General features: G+C 44.4%; 1 protein-coding gene across 5 annotated transcripts in view; it reads left to right on the forward strand.

The window, feature by feature from the left end:
- The window catches only part of DLC1 (DLC1 Rho GTPase activating protein), a 254,199-nt gene that overhangs the window by 96,973 nt on the left and 140,489 nt on the right, over positions 1-16,737 (forward strand). For all 5 annotated transcript variants that reach the window (XM_081875618.1, XM_081875622.1, XM_081875621.1 and 2 more), the window contains one exon: positions 4,370-4,403. In XM_081875618.1, the coding sequence (XP_081731744.1) occupies positions 4,370-4,403 (34 nt within the window). The remainder of the gene's footprint in view (positions 1-4,369; positions 4,404-16,737) is intronic.

Here is a 16,737-nt window from a genome sequence, read left to right on the forward strand (position 1 = left end):
CCAGCTTTCCCCTAACGTTTTGCCGATTCAGCAAAATTCCCCCTGGCGCCATTTTTACACCTGGAAACCAGGGTATATCAGGAATTTTCCTGACATATGGCAAGCCTAGTGTATGTTCTGCAGCATGGTCTTGACACAATAATAGCACATTAGTGATGGGTTTATTCTGCTTCAATTTCTTCTGCAATGCTACCACATTATTGCTGTCTGGAGGGACAACAAAAGTGGGACAAGAACAAACCAGAACATTTGTGGTTTTAAAAAGTTAATAGGCTTCACATCCAATAACCTCCATTTCCCCAGGACATCGCTGATTGACAGAAGCCACCCCAGCTTCTTAGATCAATCTGTGATATCCCACTTCCTCTGCTGCTGCCTCTGCCAGGTCTCTGCCAGGGAACGCCAGCTCTGCAAGGCCTCCACCAGACCTCTGTTGAAGCCTGGAGGCCCTCTGCTCCCATTAACATGCTTCAGGAAGCCAGGCAGCACTTCCAAAAGTGCACTTCCCGTGTGGCACTGGCTTCAAGAAGTGTATCAGGAGCCTCACTGGGAATCATCGAGCTTTGCAGCGACAGTGGCCTCGTCGTGGCAGTGGCAGAGGAGGGAAATGGCACCTGTCGGAAGTATTCAGTAATGTATTTAAAGCAAAATTGACTATAGTCAATTCAGAAGTCGAACAGAATCTGTTCCAGAAGTCCATTTGACTTCCTAAGCATTCAGAAACCAAGGCGTGGCTTCCAATTGGCTGCAGGAAGCTCCTTCAGCTAATAGGAAGCCACAGAAGCTGTGTCAGATGTTTGGGTTCCAAAGAACGTTCAAAAACCAGAACACTCACTTCCAGGTTTGTGGCATTCAGGAGCCAAAATATTAGACTTGCATGGGGTGCAAGGTACAACTGTATTTCGTTAAATGGTCAGACGATTAATGAACTTTTTTTATTATTATTTAAAAAATGGTTGACAACCCTAATAGTTACTGTGTGGTGTTAACTAACTGCAACAGATATGAACAAAGAGGAATGAGCGGTTTTAAATAGTGACGACATAATTAGTAATTTTGTTTTGAGTTTCAGTGTCACATGTGTGAAATAGAAAAGATCTAGAAGAAGATTCTTTTAAACAAAAGTGTATAATTTGATCATGTGGAAGTTATTAGTACAGTTCTTTTGTTTCATCAGGAGTTTGGAATAAGGCGAAGCTGCACTGGACCCATCTGGCTGAGCAGGAAAATCCCATTTAATTGCTCTTTTGCCAAAAATGTTAAATCACTTCCTGGGAATGCATTTAATTTAAAGCATATGGAAACTATCGAGGAAGGTCCATAGTGAATTCAAAGCTATGTTTTAGCTGCAAGCATTTTTCATAAGTTACAGTAAGGCATGTTATCCTGCTGGGTTGATAGTATGTTAGCAACCCCTTCCCCACACAAAAAAAAGCCCTTAAGTTTTATGGGGCTTGCTTGCCTGAAGAAGTGATGGAATAATATGTTTTCACTCCTTATTGTGTTTTTAAGGGAAATAATACTTATCCAGTAGTTTGGTTGATATTCTTAGTTCTTAAGGAAAGCACATATGGGCCGGAGAAGGGAGTAACATGTTGTCATTTCAACAAATGTTTGAATAGTTGATCTTTTTGACATTTCATTTGCTTGGTCTAAATGACGCAATATACTATCTTATTTTCTGTGTTTCATGCTCAGACCTTCTGACCTCAACTGGTTCAATAAATTGGTTTATTGACTGGAAATGTTAAGGTCAAATTTGGCGTTTTTTGCGAAATAGCAGGGGAATTTCAAAGGAACAACAACAAAAAAGTTTTCATTAGATGTACGGTGGGAGGCCTACATGCCCCTGAGGGCAAAATTAGACTGTACTCGAGACATGTGGTAGCTACTGAAAATTGCAGCCCAGTGTCTGCTCTTCTCTGCACTGTAATGTGTGACACAAATATTGTGCTCTCCGCTTAATTGATAAGCCAGTGAAGAGGCAAATGAAGAAAAACCAGAGTTGTCGTGGCTGTATTTTGTCTCATGGGGCACCTGTAGCCCACCAGACATTTCTGGACTACAACCCACATTAACTCTAACCATTAACCATGCTGCCCAGGGTTTCCTATTCCTGCTTTAAATGCATAGGCATAGTGTTATGTACTGAAGTTCTCACCCTGGGCCAGCAGGGGGATACCGTAGATAGTTATGCAAATGAAGGATCAAAAGTTCAGTGATTGGATAGTTTTAGAAAGTTGCTACAGTAACGTTGTACTGGAGCTCTATATAAACAGGCTGACTGAGCCCTTCAGCTCAGTTCTGTTCTGGCCTCTGAATAAACAAGAGCTGTTTGAAGAATCGCTGTGTCGTCTGATATGTTCACCCACAACTTAACACATAGTATCTGGGTAATGATCTGTCACCCAAAGGAGTCTGAATGACGTGTAGAAGTATTTTGGAGTTTTGCTCAGTTTACAATGTGTCTTGTTTTATAATGGGAAAATCAAAATGGATTAGCAGTCGCAGAGACTGTGACCTTCTGCCCACAAAGTAAAATATTTAGGTTCCCTACCTCACACTGTTGCGGTGTGAGAGAGAGATCTGCAACATCCGCACAAGTAATCCATTCAGCTTTTTGTGTCCCAATATGCTAGCCCCACCTTTGTCAAATATAGAGGGCGGGACTATATTAGTCCCAAGACTATAAATACTTTGCCAGGAGGTGTGTGTTTTTTTTATCTCCCCCATTCTTCCTTCAATCTCAGAGCAATATAGAAACTGTTCCGCTTCAGAGATTAAACTGCATCAGGTATCTTCCAGCAATTCTATATGTTCTTTTACTTATGTACTTACATCCCTCACAGATTGGGAGCACCTCCCATTTTAAAACAATGAAACAATAAAATATAAAATATCAGAAAAACACTAAAGCAGAGGCTCAAAGAAGTAAATGGCAGCAACTTACTGGTAAATGCAGATGGAACTGAAAAAGGCTGAGTATATTTTAAACAATTAAGTCTTTGCCTGATGCTGAAGGAATTAAAGACATGGCACCAGGTGTCTGGAAAGTTCCACAAGTGGGGTACCACCACAGAAAAGGCTCTTTCCCCTGTCACTTCTTGCCTTGCTTCAGGAGGTGTGGGCACTTGAGAAGAGGCTCTAGATTTGTAATCTATCCTGCTTCAGTTTAGGAACTGATTTGTTAAGCTACCTCGATCCATTTGTCTATGGCAGGACTGGAGAACCCTGTGGGAGACCAACAACTCTTCATTTGCCATGCTGACCAGGGAGTTGGAGTCCAAGAATATTTAGAGGGCCACAAATTCACCTTCCATGTTTTATGTGGACTATTGAGCAGGAAGTTCATGGAATCAGCTTCTATTGTGTGTCAGTTTTAGAGTATGCTCAAAATATTATAGCTTTGAACTAAATTACTAGAGTTTCCATACCTTTTTTATGTTGAACCCTTTGTAATACAAAGAAAGAATTTAAGACTGCAGTCCTGCATCCACTTACCTGGAAGTAAGCCCTACTGGATACAGTGGGACTTACATTCAAGTAAGCATACATATCACAGACATTGGCCAATGTGAATTTATGAATGTCATGTTTTGGTGCAGCTGAGGACATGGGAGCAAAATCTGGTAATGACTCACTGGAGAGAGACTATGGGAGAGAGAGATCTGCTCTTATTCAGATGCTAATCCACATATTGGGAGAGAATAAGCATCTACACCATTATAAATCACTGTTATCTAGCACAGCTGTATATATATATTTTCTTGGGCTGCCACAAGCAGAACAACGGTGCCCCATCATGTGCAATATTTTAGCTTCGTTAGCAGACACATCTGCGCAGGAGGGCTTTGAGAAAGAGAAAATAAAGCTTTTTAAAGGGTTTTTTTTCACATTGGTTTGTTTGTTTGTTTGCTTGTGTGCTCTTATGAGATGTCCGGGGGGATGGGGGTGAACCATCGCTCTGTGGTGGAGCACATGTTTTGCAATCACAAAGTCTCAGGTTCAGGTCTTGGCAGATCCAGCTGGGAAAAGATCAGGTATCAAGTGAAGCGAAAGATCTCTGCCTGAGACCCTGGAGAGCTTCTGCCAAGCTAGATGGACGAACAGAGAGCTGCAGGCAGACAAATAAGCAGGCGAAGGTATTGTTATAGATTGGGGGGAGGGGGGACCCAAATGAACTAATGAACATGCGTGGGTGGTGAGCAGAGACTGCCTCATGATGTCACTCCTAACCAGCAACTGTGTTAATTTTATCTCATATGGATGTCTGAAAGAATACTGAGAGGCAGAGATGCATGTGTGATCATTCATCTCCATTTTTTAAATTCTGTTTTTAGAAATGTAACATCTTTTCCTTCCTTTGCAGGCCATGCCAATTTTTACAGAAAAGGAGAAGGCTGGTAAGTGGCGGGACCCCCCCCCCCCCCGTTTGTTTTTATTTTCTTTTGGTCTCTGCCCCTAACTTAATTTTTGTACAACGTTGGTTTGCATATCATCATGGAAAGAGCTGAGCTGAAATTTCAGCAGGTGGTGGAAAAACAAGAAACCCAAGAAATAATATTGTCCAACTGCAGGGTGTTCATCAGCAGCAGTGCTATTCCATGCCAGGGGAAAAGGTAGTGTCTGATTGTAGCAAAGATTTGTGAAAAGTTCACAACATGAACGGTTTTGTTAAACTGATATGGTAAGAGGCAATATGGTTGCTGCAAAAAAATTATATACTAGGATCTTGCTTTCTTATTGGTCAGTCTTTGATATTACTTGGTTGGCTGGTGGCTTAGTACTTCGGTGCTTTTGCCTGATGTGGCAGGCGAGGGGGAATTAACGGTGAAAAGGATTGGCACCCACTTTCAGAAGACTGGATGGCAACTGTTTGTGATCAGGGTCTATTCTCCACAATGTTGTACACAATATTTTAGACCCTAAATTTAGAGGCTCTTTGTGGTCAGAGGACAGGACCCCAAGCTTTTCATATTCCATCTCTTCCCCTCTTTGTTCATTGAGTGTTCATCCTGATTTGTTTGCACAAAATTTGTGGATAAGCTAGATGATGTTGACTGTTGCTTCTGATTTGTTTGTGGGAAGTTATATGACATTTGTTGCCTCAAGCAGTTGTTGTCTAATGCATTTTCCCAACACTTTCCTTCTTGCAAAAATCTGATTTTATGAAGAAAAGCAAGCTTGTTGTACATGAGTACTAAATCAGCTTTACTTGCAGTGAATCTGCTGGTATGTGATTGAAACTTTTTGGAAACAGTAATGTTCTGAAAGTGCCCAGTCCGTAGATAACGTAGGGTAACAGTAGCTCGTGTCTGTTTTGACTCATTTTGTTGCTTACTACATTGTTCATTGTATCTACAAGGCTAGACGATTTTGTAAGATGTTGCCGTTTTTTCTGTAAAAGGATATTTTCATAACCTGCTTGTTTAGCACAATAGCAGTTCCCTGCCTTTCCTTGCAAAGATATTGGAGTGGTGTACATTTTATTATTAACAGGAGCTGGGTGACATCTAGTAGATAGAGACTTCCACAAGACCACCCAATGAGCTTTATGGCTGACCATGGATTCAAACTTAGGCTCCCCAACCCAAGTCCATCTGCTGCCCTACATGGGTTCTCAGTAGACACTAGCATCTTGAACTAGTAATTTTCTGTGACACCTTTGATCTGCAAGTAGAAAAATACAGAGGCAATTAAAAGGGATCCTTAGCTGTTGGAAGCTTCTTCTAGTCTCTGATTGCAGCATCAGGCACTGTATGATCCTCACGATGCCACCAGATGGTGAGAGGAACTGAAGACTATAAAGTGACTGAGTGATGACAAGATGGGTCAAGCCGCAGTGTGTGAGCTCTCAGCAGGAAGGCCTTTTAAAAGTCACTGCCGACATGCTCCTCTGTCAGTAAACAAGATGCTTTTTTAAAAACTGCCTGGTGAGCCAGAATGCTTTAAACTTTGATCTAAGTGGAACTCTAGTAAGAAAGCATTAAAGGCTGCAATAGCTTTTACAAAAGTATTTTGATTAAATTCCCTGTCCTTTTCCCTTCTTCCAGTTGATTTTGGCTTATAAGGTTGGTAAGAATCACAAGCGTTCTGCATCCACAGTATTTTCAGATATCGCCAGAAGAGCTGATTTACTCTTTAAAGAAGTTATCTTCTTTAAGCAGGCACAGAAAATGCAAGGGATTCTGCTAAATAAATAAAAAATGTCTTTTCTCTCGGATGGAGCTAAGCACAAATGTACACGTCTTCATAAAGAGACAGAAAATTAAGACTTCAGTCAGCCTCGGTTCTTCCTCAGTTGCTTTCACCCCAGCCCAGAGTGCAGATGTGGAACAACTAGGGCAAATAGCCAGGCATATTTATTGGATATAGTGTCGTTTTATTGCTCTGGCTTGTGATAAGTGCTTTTGGCTAGCTGTAGTATATTTTTAAATGTTGTTCTTGTAATTTTAGAATTGATGATGATGATGTTTTAATGTTTATATGCTACCTTGAAAAGACTTGGTCCAGAAAGGCAGTCTAGCAATTAAATCAGACTTCCTCTTTGAAGAAATCTTTGATCAACATGCACATGTTCAGTATGGAGCCACAGTGATGGCACTTCATTCACTGATGCAGGGATGAAGTGACGCAGCATTAGCCCCCTATCACTTGCCACTGCAGCATTACATCTGTATGGAGCCAGGAGGCACAGTCCTGTTCCCCCTCCATATGCTACACCTCCATGCATAGTGCTAATATCTACAAAAAGCTTCAATGGACTACAAATGTATAAGCAATGCAATCACACTTAGTTATTTTTAAGAGCATTTCAGGTCTTGCATGTCTGCAAAAGACCCAAAACATATACAGTAATACCTCTGCGGACGTCTGCCTTGTCTAGTGTCTATTCCGGTGAACGTCCACGGCAAACCCGGAAGTACCAGAACAGATTACTTCTGGGTTTGCCACTTCCGCATGAGCAGAAGCGCTAAATCATGTGCATGCTCCGTGCATATGCACAGATGCAGCACTTTGCCCTGCATCCTTTTCAGCTAGCGGCCAGGGCTCCGGAACAGATCCCGGCCGCAAAATGAGGTACGACTGTATGCATTTCCTTTCCAAAAAGAAGATGATCCTTTCCCACTTCTCCTAGTTTTCTATACTGTTACCGGCAGTGGCGTAGCGTGGGGGTGCAGGGGGGGCCGGCCACACCGGGCGCAACATCTGGGGGGGCACGCTCGCCGCCTCCGGAGTTGCCGAAGAGCCTCGGGCGCAGGCTGTAGCAGAGCCCCATGGCTCGCGGAGCCGATGAGCTGTGCGCGCGTCTGGGCTGAAGGCCCAGTTTAATACAGTGTCTGTTAGGCAAAAAAACACACTGCATGAGCATTACATGTCAACAATCCAGATACATTTTGATTGAAAAGATTAGCTTGCTTGCTCTCCCCTCCCTTATCTCATCTTCCTTCTGTGAGTCTGATCCATGGAGGGGGCTTTCCCAGTGAGCCAGCATGAGCTATAAAGTTGGGTTGACAGCCCTGAAGTCATAGGCAGGTTTGCTGGGCCTCTGTGACTTCCTGCTTCACAAAGAAAGTGGGCAGAGGGACCTCGAGGGCTTTGCTTTGGCTGAAGGAGAGTGGCAGATGAGGACAGTGGCAAACAGGCTCTGCAGCAACACCTTGGCTGGCATGAGCAGGCCAGTGGGCACTGGGCAGGGGCACCAACTTGAACAAAATATTGTGGGGGCCCAGGTAACCCCCACCCCGCATCATTGATCATATGATGCAGTGCACACACACCATTTGAATGGGAATGCCCATCAACTTTGTGGCGGCCCAACCCCCTTTATTATGGGGGCCAAAGTTGGCTCCTATGCAACTGGGATTACAGCTGGCCAATGTAGCCACAGTTAAGTATGGAAAGGCAGTGTGAGGGGGGAGAAGAGAATGTTAATTATGTGCTTCACAATGGAAGTAATGCAGACAACAGTCTAAAGGGGGTCCCCTTCCCATAGGACGATTAACATTACTTAGATGCATCACTGTAAAGAAGGCATCAAGCATTTTTTTCTCAGACTTGGGCTGCCATGGCAGCAACCACAGAAACATCAGCACCCATACTGTTAAGTGTATGTGCAGAGGACTAGGATCAGGGAGTCCTCGACTGAAGCTTATTTGAAGGTTTTAGGCCAGGGGTGGCTAACCTGTGATAGCCCTCCAGCTGTGATGGACAACCATATCCATGAGCTCTGACCATTAGTCATGTTGGCTGCGGCTGATGGGATCTGCAGTCCCACAACACCAGCTAGGCCACAGATTCACACCCATGCTCAGAGCAAGTCATAGTTAAATCACTGTATGCTATTAGGAGGATAAAATGTGACAGACCCGGATATGTTGCCCTGAGGTCTTCACAGAAAAAGTGAGATGCAGATGTGTTACATAAACAATGGGCAGTCCCTAGAAGAATCCAGTATTTGGGAGAGAGGCGAAATGCCTTTTAGCTGAGCAACACCTTTCATCTTCCCAAAGCATTGACAAAGTACTGTCTTTGATGTGTGGTTAACATCTTGTTTGTTTGCACGCTACATTGAAAAGGCTGTGAATATAGCTTATGCATACAGATGTAGGCATTCTGTTGGCCTTTTGGTGAGATGGTTTGCATTTATTTATTTATTTATTTATTTATTTATTTATTTCACTGGCTTATATACAGTGGTACCTCAGGTTACATACGCTTCAGGTTACAGACTCTGCTAACCCAGAAATATTACCTCGGGTTAAGAACTTTGCTTCAGGATGAGAACAGAAATTGTGCTCTGGCGGCAGTGGGAGGCCCCATTAGCTAAAGTAGTGCTTCAGGTTAAGAACAGAATCAGGTTAAGAACAGACCTCCGGAACGAATTAAGTTCTTAACCCGAGGTACCACTGTACAACCTACGTAGGTCTCATCCACAACACACCTTTAAAGTACACCCCCCCCAAAAAAAAAAAAAATTCCTGGGAGCTGTAGTTCACCCCTCACAAAGTCACAGTTCCCAGCAGCATTGACAAACCACAGTTCCCAGGGTTCTTTGGGGGAAACCATTTGTTTTTAAATGTGTTTTTACATGTTGGTGTGACTATATGACTCTTCTCTGCCTAATGATGATCGTTAGAAAGGGCTTTCCAGCGAAATAGGGCAAGCAAGCATAAGATTTGTTTTAATACATAAATCAGCATATGACCTGTGCTACTGACTCTGTTTGGGAAGGTACCCATCATAACTGCATTGCCAAATCAAGTTGAGCGGTGGGGCTTCTCTTTCTTTACCATCAGTTATGCTGTCCTCCTTTTTCATGCACCCTGAGTTCTCCCAGAAGTCTAACAAGGTTTGTTCAATGCAAGGAAGGCAATAATTGCTACCAGGAAAACTACCTTTGATGTACCATGCTGTCTTGTCTTTGAAGCTTTCTGCTTGAGTGTTGTACGCTGAACAGAAGCAGGCTTGTGTTCTACATTCATGCACGCTCATTACTGAGAATTGTGCCTGGTGGTCATTGTTGGCCTGGGAATATTCTCAGCTATGTTTCTCCATCAAATCCAGATGGTCCTCTAGGGCATCTCTGTGTGTTCAGAATGTTTTCATCCTCTGCTTGCTTGGAAGAAGGAAGCCTATGTCCTTCTTGTCATTCAGTGCTAAAGCAATAATCAGGACAAGAAGAATGCAGTTCTCTATTGCCCAGAGCCCAGATTGGGAAAGACTGTTTGCCAAATTTCTTCTCCCCTGACTAGAAATATGAATATGCTTCCTTGTCCAAAGCAGTGATGTAACTAGCTAGCACTAGGTAAAATGAAAATATGTATATGCCCTCAGGTTCCGCATGGTGTTGGGGAATGTTTTGGGAATACACATATGAATGACAAATCCTTCTTTGGTTTACGTAGGACCTGGGTGAAGTTAAAGATGGCATGTAGGTTCATGTTGCGACAATTTGCAATGGATGCCTACCCATAGCTGCAGTACTGCCAGCCATAGCTCAGTCGCAAAACACGTCCATTACCTGGGAGAAATTCCCGGTTTGGTCCCTGGCAAAGGGCTGGGGAAAGACTCCTGTCTGAGAGGCTGGAAAGCTCTGCCAGTCAATGAAGACTATAGATGGACAACCTGTAGTCCTTGACCTAATATAATAAAGGATGTCAGGCTCACCTTTGGCCCCGCCCACTTGTGGCATGTGGCATGCAAGTGATTACGTCAATGGAAGGCAACCCTCAAAAGAAACAAATGATTCCCAATCCCAGGTGTAGTCAACACTGAGCTAGAGTGACCAGCAGTTTGACTCATCCGAAAGCAGCTTCATATGTCAATAACTGTTGCTGGTGTCAGTCTGTCTCAGGAAACAATGGAGTGCTCTTCCAGGCACTACACTGGCAGCACTGAAGTGACCTCCCTAGGGTGCAAGCCTGGGCAGTGTGTATGAAGATCTGGGCTGGCCAGATGACAATACCCTTCTCTCAGCCTTGCTGAAGTGGTCCAAAGGAAATCAGAGCATCAGCTTGGTTGCAGGGGTTGCCAGAAGGAGGCCTACAAGGCACCATCCAACTGTCTAAGGGACTCCCCTCTGGATTTGTGAAAGGTTTACTCCTTAGCCTTTTCTTCTCAAAGATATCCCTCAAGGCAGCAGAGGTTTCAGATCAGAGCTGTCCTTCTCCTAGATGGGCTACCTTCCCAGGCTGCCAAGTCCCATCTGTCCCTCACTTCCCTCTACAGCATGTGCACAAACTGCCTTCTTGATCACTCGACCCACTATTGGTCTTGTCCACTCTGGAGCTTGTCTTCACATGCAGAGGAAGTCCCTAACTCACCAGGCATTTGAGACTTATTGGCTACCCTCACCTGGTTTAGCCGGCCAGTCAAAGCCATTCCCAGGGTGTGGCCACTGTCACATGCTAACAGCTTCTAGGAGCTACAGGTGAGAGCTGAGTGCAGGGTGGGCACCAAAGGTGGTCAACTACTTCCAAAGGAGGTACACACCAGAGGTACTACCCCTCCCACAACACCCCATATGCCAGTAAGTATTCTCAGAAAAGGAGGTGTTGGGGGCATGGATCTTGCGTGGCGAGATCCCGCCTCCCACCAGTAGAAATAAAGACACAGGACACAGTAATTTGGGTTAATGGGCTAAAATTAGGCCACAACTTTATTGGTTACAGGTGATGAGCGGTATTGGTATTGGCTTAGGCATTGGTCCTATCAACTATTCGGCTTCAGCCTGCTTGTTTGAAGACCGGGAAGGGTTAACACCAGCAGGGGAGCCCTGCTGATGCACATCAACTAGGCACTCCCCCAGGGTCACCGCTCGGGGGGTGCCTTGGGCCCTGGCCTCCATAGGCTTCGAACCGGGCCACACACCCCAGAATCCTTTACCGGACTACCCTTCAATATCCGATTGGCTGGCCCAGGGATGACGCGGCCAAGGATTTCCCAGATTGCGCGGGGCTAGGAGCCAGCCTCCGCGCGCATGTTGGGGGCGTGATGCCCGCAACACCACCTCCTCCTGAGGTTGGAAGTGGCTTTATAAGACTGAGAAGAGGCTCGCAGGATCCTTTGGATCTCCCTCCCTCCTAAAAGTTTTCTCAACTCCCTGGGTTTGTGTTCTTTTCAGTATTGCCTAGTTTCATGAGTGAATGCTTGCCGGTACAAGATTTTCCCCTGAAATATCTGTTTGGCAGAATTGTCTCTTTCACTTACTTGGTGGTTTTTTTATTCTGAGTAGTAAATGTCAATGGGAACTCCTAGCCGAGAATTGGAGCAATTGGAGTGTGTCAAAGATGCCAGAAAAGTATGCATTTGGCAGCTGAGACTGGAGCACTGGAAAGGTGGATAACTTTTCCAAAAAATGGCATGTCAATCAAATTGGAAGGAAATAATATTGGATTCTAATGAACTCCAGATTCAGAGCATGAAGGAAAGAAGAGCCCAGCAATCAGAGAGGGGTGGAAATTCAGTTCAGAACTTACCTAATTCACACTTTCTGAAACACATATGAGAACCGAAACTCAGCTATCTTTCAGAATTTGCACTTCTCGAAATTTGCAATGCAATTCTGTAGCCAAGTAATGTGTATAAAAATGCATGTACTAGTGTAAAAGTGTGCCTTAAAATGCATATTTTAGTGAAAATAACACGTTTTACATTACAGAAAATTGCTTTGCAGAAATATACATACAAAGCAACATTGCATACAAAATGTGACTACTAGCAGAAATTCACACAAAAATACTGTGAACCTCTTCTCTTGTAATATAACTTTCTTGTTTTCCTCCTCCATCCTTCCCCACACACCCAGAATCTTCTCCCAATGCTCTTGGGCCAATTTGGGGGTAGGGGTTGTATCCAGGGGAGTAGCGGAAAGAGATGTCACATTGCATAGTCAGAAGTCTGCTACGCTGGTGCAAGGGCAGCGTTGCATACAGGCTCATAGATCATAATACTCAGAGCTTCCTGCCTTAAGTGCTGTTGTTATTTACTGATCCCTTTAGATGAGGGGTGGAGGACTTTTCTTCTGTTGACGGCCATATTGCATCAGAGGCAATCTGTTGGGTGAAGTGTGATGGTAGTGGGCAAAGCCAGAAGTGGGATCTGTGATGTTAACATATGAGAGTGCTGGAGGTGAAATAGTTAAACAAGCTACCCAATCAGAACCCTGGGGGTGGAGTCAGAGGGACTATAAAACCAGCTCTGGGAGGGGTGAAGGGAGAGTTCATTGGGAGTTGTGTGGTGGTTGGTGTGGGAGTGAATTGGGATAGAGTCTATGGGTAGGTTGAGTTAGTGTAGCGAAATAAGCTGAGTCAGGAACAGTTAGGCACTAGGAAGACAAGTATCGTATTTTTTGCTCTATAAGACTCACTTTTTCCCTCCTAAAAAGTAAGGGGAAATGTGTGTGTGTGTCTTATGGAGCGAATGCAGGCTGCGCAACTATCCCAGAAGCCAGAACAACAAGAGAGATTGCTGCTTTCACTGCACAGCGATCCCTCTTGCTGTTCTGGCTTCTGAGATTCAGAATATTTTTTTTTCTTGTTTTCCTCCTCCAAAAATGAGGTGCATCTTGTGGTCTGGTGCGTCTTATAGAGCGAAAAATACGGTGAATATCTGAGAGGATGTGTAGTAAGAGCAGGTAGTGAAAATTATAGGTCTGGATAGGCACCCCATGATTGTAATTGACCGATACCACACGCTTGTTAAACTGCAATAAATAAACAGAAGTTTATGTTCCAATTTAACCCTGACTGGACTCAGTATTGTCCCAGGTAGGGCCTGGGTGGTGGCAGCGAGAAATAAAGTGGTGGCACAGGGATCAATAGACGGTGAAACGTCCAGGGACCCTGTGTGATCGCCACAGGGTCAGTGGCGTAGCGTGGGGGGTGCCAGGGGTGCCGGCCGCACCGGGCGCAACTTGGGCGGGGGCGCACTCGCACTAGCAGCTCTCTGCCCCTACTAAAATCCACGGGTTAGGGAGCCCGCGCTCGCTCGGCTTGGCGAGGAGGTCACAGAAGGGGGAGAGCAAAGCCTTCTGCCACGGGCAAAAAAAGGAGAGGAAGCCGGGCTGGCTGGCTGGCTGGCTGGCTGGCTGGCGGGGGTCTGGCTGCGCCTGCTGCTGCCGTTGCCGCTGCTGCCGGGCTTTGACAGCTTGGCGAAGCGGAGGGAGAGGAGCTTTATGGTAATTGCGGCTCTCTCTCCACTGGCCTGCCTTCTGGGTAGCGAGCCGAGCCGAGCAGGGAGTCTGGCAAGGGGGCGGGAAGAGACTTTCCCCCCTTTTTTCCACCTCGCCTGGTCAAAAAGGAGAGCGGAGTCTCCTCAGGGCGCCCTCAGGCAGGGCAGGGCAGGGCAAGGCAAGCAGAGCGAGGAGGAGAGAGAGGGGAAGGGGGGGGGAAGCAGCCAGGAAACGCCGTGGTGTGGAGGGGGAATCATTTAAGGAGAGAAAGCGAAAAGCCTTGGAGAAAGGGAAAAAAGGAAACAAAAGAGGCAGCTCCGGGAGAGCGCAGGGGAAAGAGAAGCCTCACTGCTGCTGCTTGGGAGAGTAAATTACTGTACTTGCCTTGCCCCGGGTTAGGGGGCGCAAATTACTTGCCTTGCCCCGGGTTAGGGGGCGCAAATTACTTGCCTTGCCCCGGGTGCTGATAACCCACGCTACGCCGCTGCACAGGGTCCTCCCCGTTTCTCTCTCCCTCTTCCTCCCAACCCAGTGGGCTGCTGTGGGGAGGACAGATCACTCTTGCCAGAGATCTGGACTGGCCGCTTACAGAGAGCTTTTTTCCTCAGCTGTCCTTCCATTGCACCATTCTTTTTTTTTTTGCTTTGTCCCCCATTCTCGCCACCACTGCCTCTTGCCTTCCTTGCCCTTGGTTTGGAGTCAGAGTCGCTTGATATAGCCACCCAGCCCATGGATCCACTTTGTAGGGTGGAGAAGAACACTAAGCGGTGTATTCGCTGTGAAAAAAGTTGTTAAATGGGGTAGATTTCCTCCGTACTCTGCAGTATTATTTCTAATGAGGCAATGAATACCACACAAAAGAAATCACAGGGCTGAGATGGCAGGCTTGTTTTCATAAAGCAAGCTGGAATATAAAACCTGAACAGAGTCAATTACACTTAGATAGATTAAAAGTCTGCGAGAGTATTTTTACTTTATTTTTATTTATTTTTTTGGTCAAAGCTAAATGTTACCGTTTAAGTAAGCCAAGCTAGCTCTCTTGATCCCAGGAAAGAATTCCACATCTGGAAAATCTTTACTGCATCTGTGTTGGGTTTGAATGCTTTTTGTTGCTTTCTCTACCAGTTCCCATGACTCCCTTACCTCTGTCCTGTTTTCTTAACAGGAAAACATTTTGTTGCCCAAGTACACTCTGGTGCAACTAAAAATAGCATCATCATTTCATTTCCTGGGATTCTGTTACTTATCCTCCTTACCGATGTTTAAATCTAATTAGAGGGATACAACTTCCCCCCTTTCCTTTCCAGAAATAGGAGAGACATCCTTTGAGATTCATCAGTGCAATATGATGCAAATCATATTAATATAGGCAGTTACCTTCAAGGTAGGTTTTTGGAGGGTTTTTTGCAGATATTTACAATCATAATTTTAACAACTGATGATGATCTATCCTTAGGCAGGGATTCCTGTAAGATGATAAAGAATATTACTATGAATAATTTAAATAGTCCCATATAAGTTAAGTCACTACATTTGTGGTGAAGAGATGTGCATGACATATCATCTGTAGTTTCCCAATATTAAGATATAAATAATTTGCTAAGATTTTTATTTCCTTTTGAAAGGTAAAAAAAAATCAAACCTTTGTTCTCCAACACAGATAATGATGAGCACATCCATACCACACATTTAAAGCACATAGTTTGCCCCCAAATAATTATGGAAATTGTAGTTTGCCCCTCACAGAGCTATAATTCCCAGCATTTTTCACAAACTACAGTTTGGCAGAAGATGCATGTTTTAAATGAACATTGAATATATGGTGTGGGTGTGACCATTGTTCTGTAAAAAAGCACATCTTGTTCACCTTTGTGGCGGCAAAGATTTTAGCTATGTATGTGGTTGGCTTTTTTTTTTTTTTACAATAACTGTCTGTGTGTTTGTGTGTAAAATCCTACTTCTTTTGTGCTTTTCCGCTTTCTGGAAACAATGATTTTGTTGTGACATACTAGTATGGGCTGAACAATAGCGTACTCATTCAAAATAGAGACTGAAATGGATACACAGCATAGCAAAGACTTGACTAGAACCAAAGAGGATTTAGACAAAATGTGAACAGCCTAGGGACATTGTGGAGCTGCCCTTCTACAATGCTCACTGGATAAAAACCACACACTGGGAATGGTGTCCACAGATGTGGTTATCTAAAGCTGCAAGAAACACAAATGTCCTATCCCAGAATAATTCCTTAAAAGATTCTATCGGGCTCCTCTGAAACCAATCCAGACAAACATTTTGTTTTTGTTTAGCCTCATTGTCTAAGCAAAGAATCGCTTCTGTTGTTGCAAGGTCTCCTTTTACCAAAAATGGACAATGATTTGTGTTGTGCAAGAGAGGTCCAGGTGGTAGCTTCACCTGGGTTGTCCTGTACATCCTCTAGCTATTTTTCCTTCTATTATGCATTCAGTGGAGGAAAAGGAAACAAAACACTGCACCAAAACACCAGCTGAACCAGTCATCTGCTCAGCACTTTCTGACATTTTCAGAAAAATGCAGCCAGAGATTGTGTATGTGGCTCTCTTTCAATATTGGGCTTCACCTTGGCAGCTGGAGAAATATTAATGCAGTCTACAAAACAATTCTAGTTCCTGATCAATGCAAAGGTGTAATAATTGTTGTAAGGAATACACCAGAGTATGCACCATGGAGATAACTGGATAATCCAACTGGTGTTGGAAACACCAAGTGTTGGTGCTGACCTTTAAAGTCCTAAACGGCCTTGGTCCTGTATACATGAAGGAGCGTCTCCACCCCCATCATTCAGCCTGGACACTGAGATCCAGCGCCAAGGGCCTTCTGGCGGTTCCCTCATTGCAAGAAGTAAGGTTACAGGGAACCAAGCAGAGGGCTTCTCGGTAGTGGAGCCCGCCCTGTGGAACGCCCTCTCATCAGATGTCAAGGAAATAAGCAGCTATCCTATTTTTAAAAGACATCTGAAAACAGCCCTGTTTAGGTTAGGGAAGTTTTTAATTTTTAATGTTGTATTGTTTTTAACACTCGAT

Source organism: Podarcis erhardii, assembly GCF_964252035.2.
Source record: "Podarcis erhardii genome assembly, chromosome: 9".
Taxonomy (NCBI): domain Eukaryota; kingdom Metazoa; phylum Chordata; class Lepidosauria; order Squamata; family Lacertidae; genus Podarcis; species Podarcis erhardii.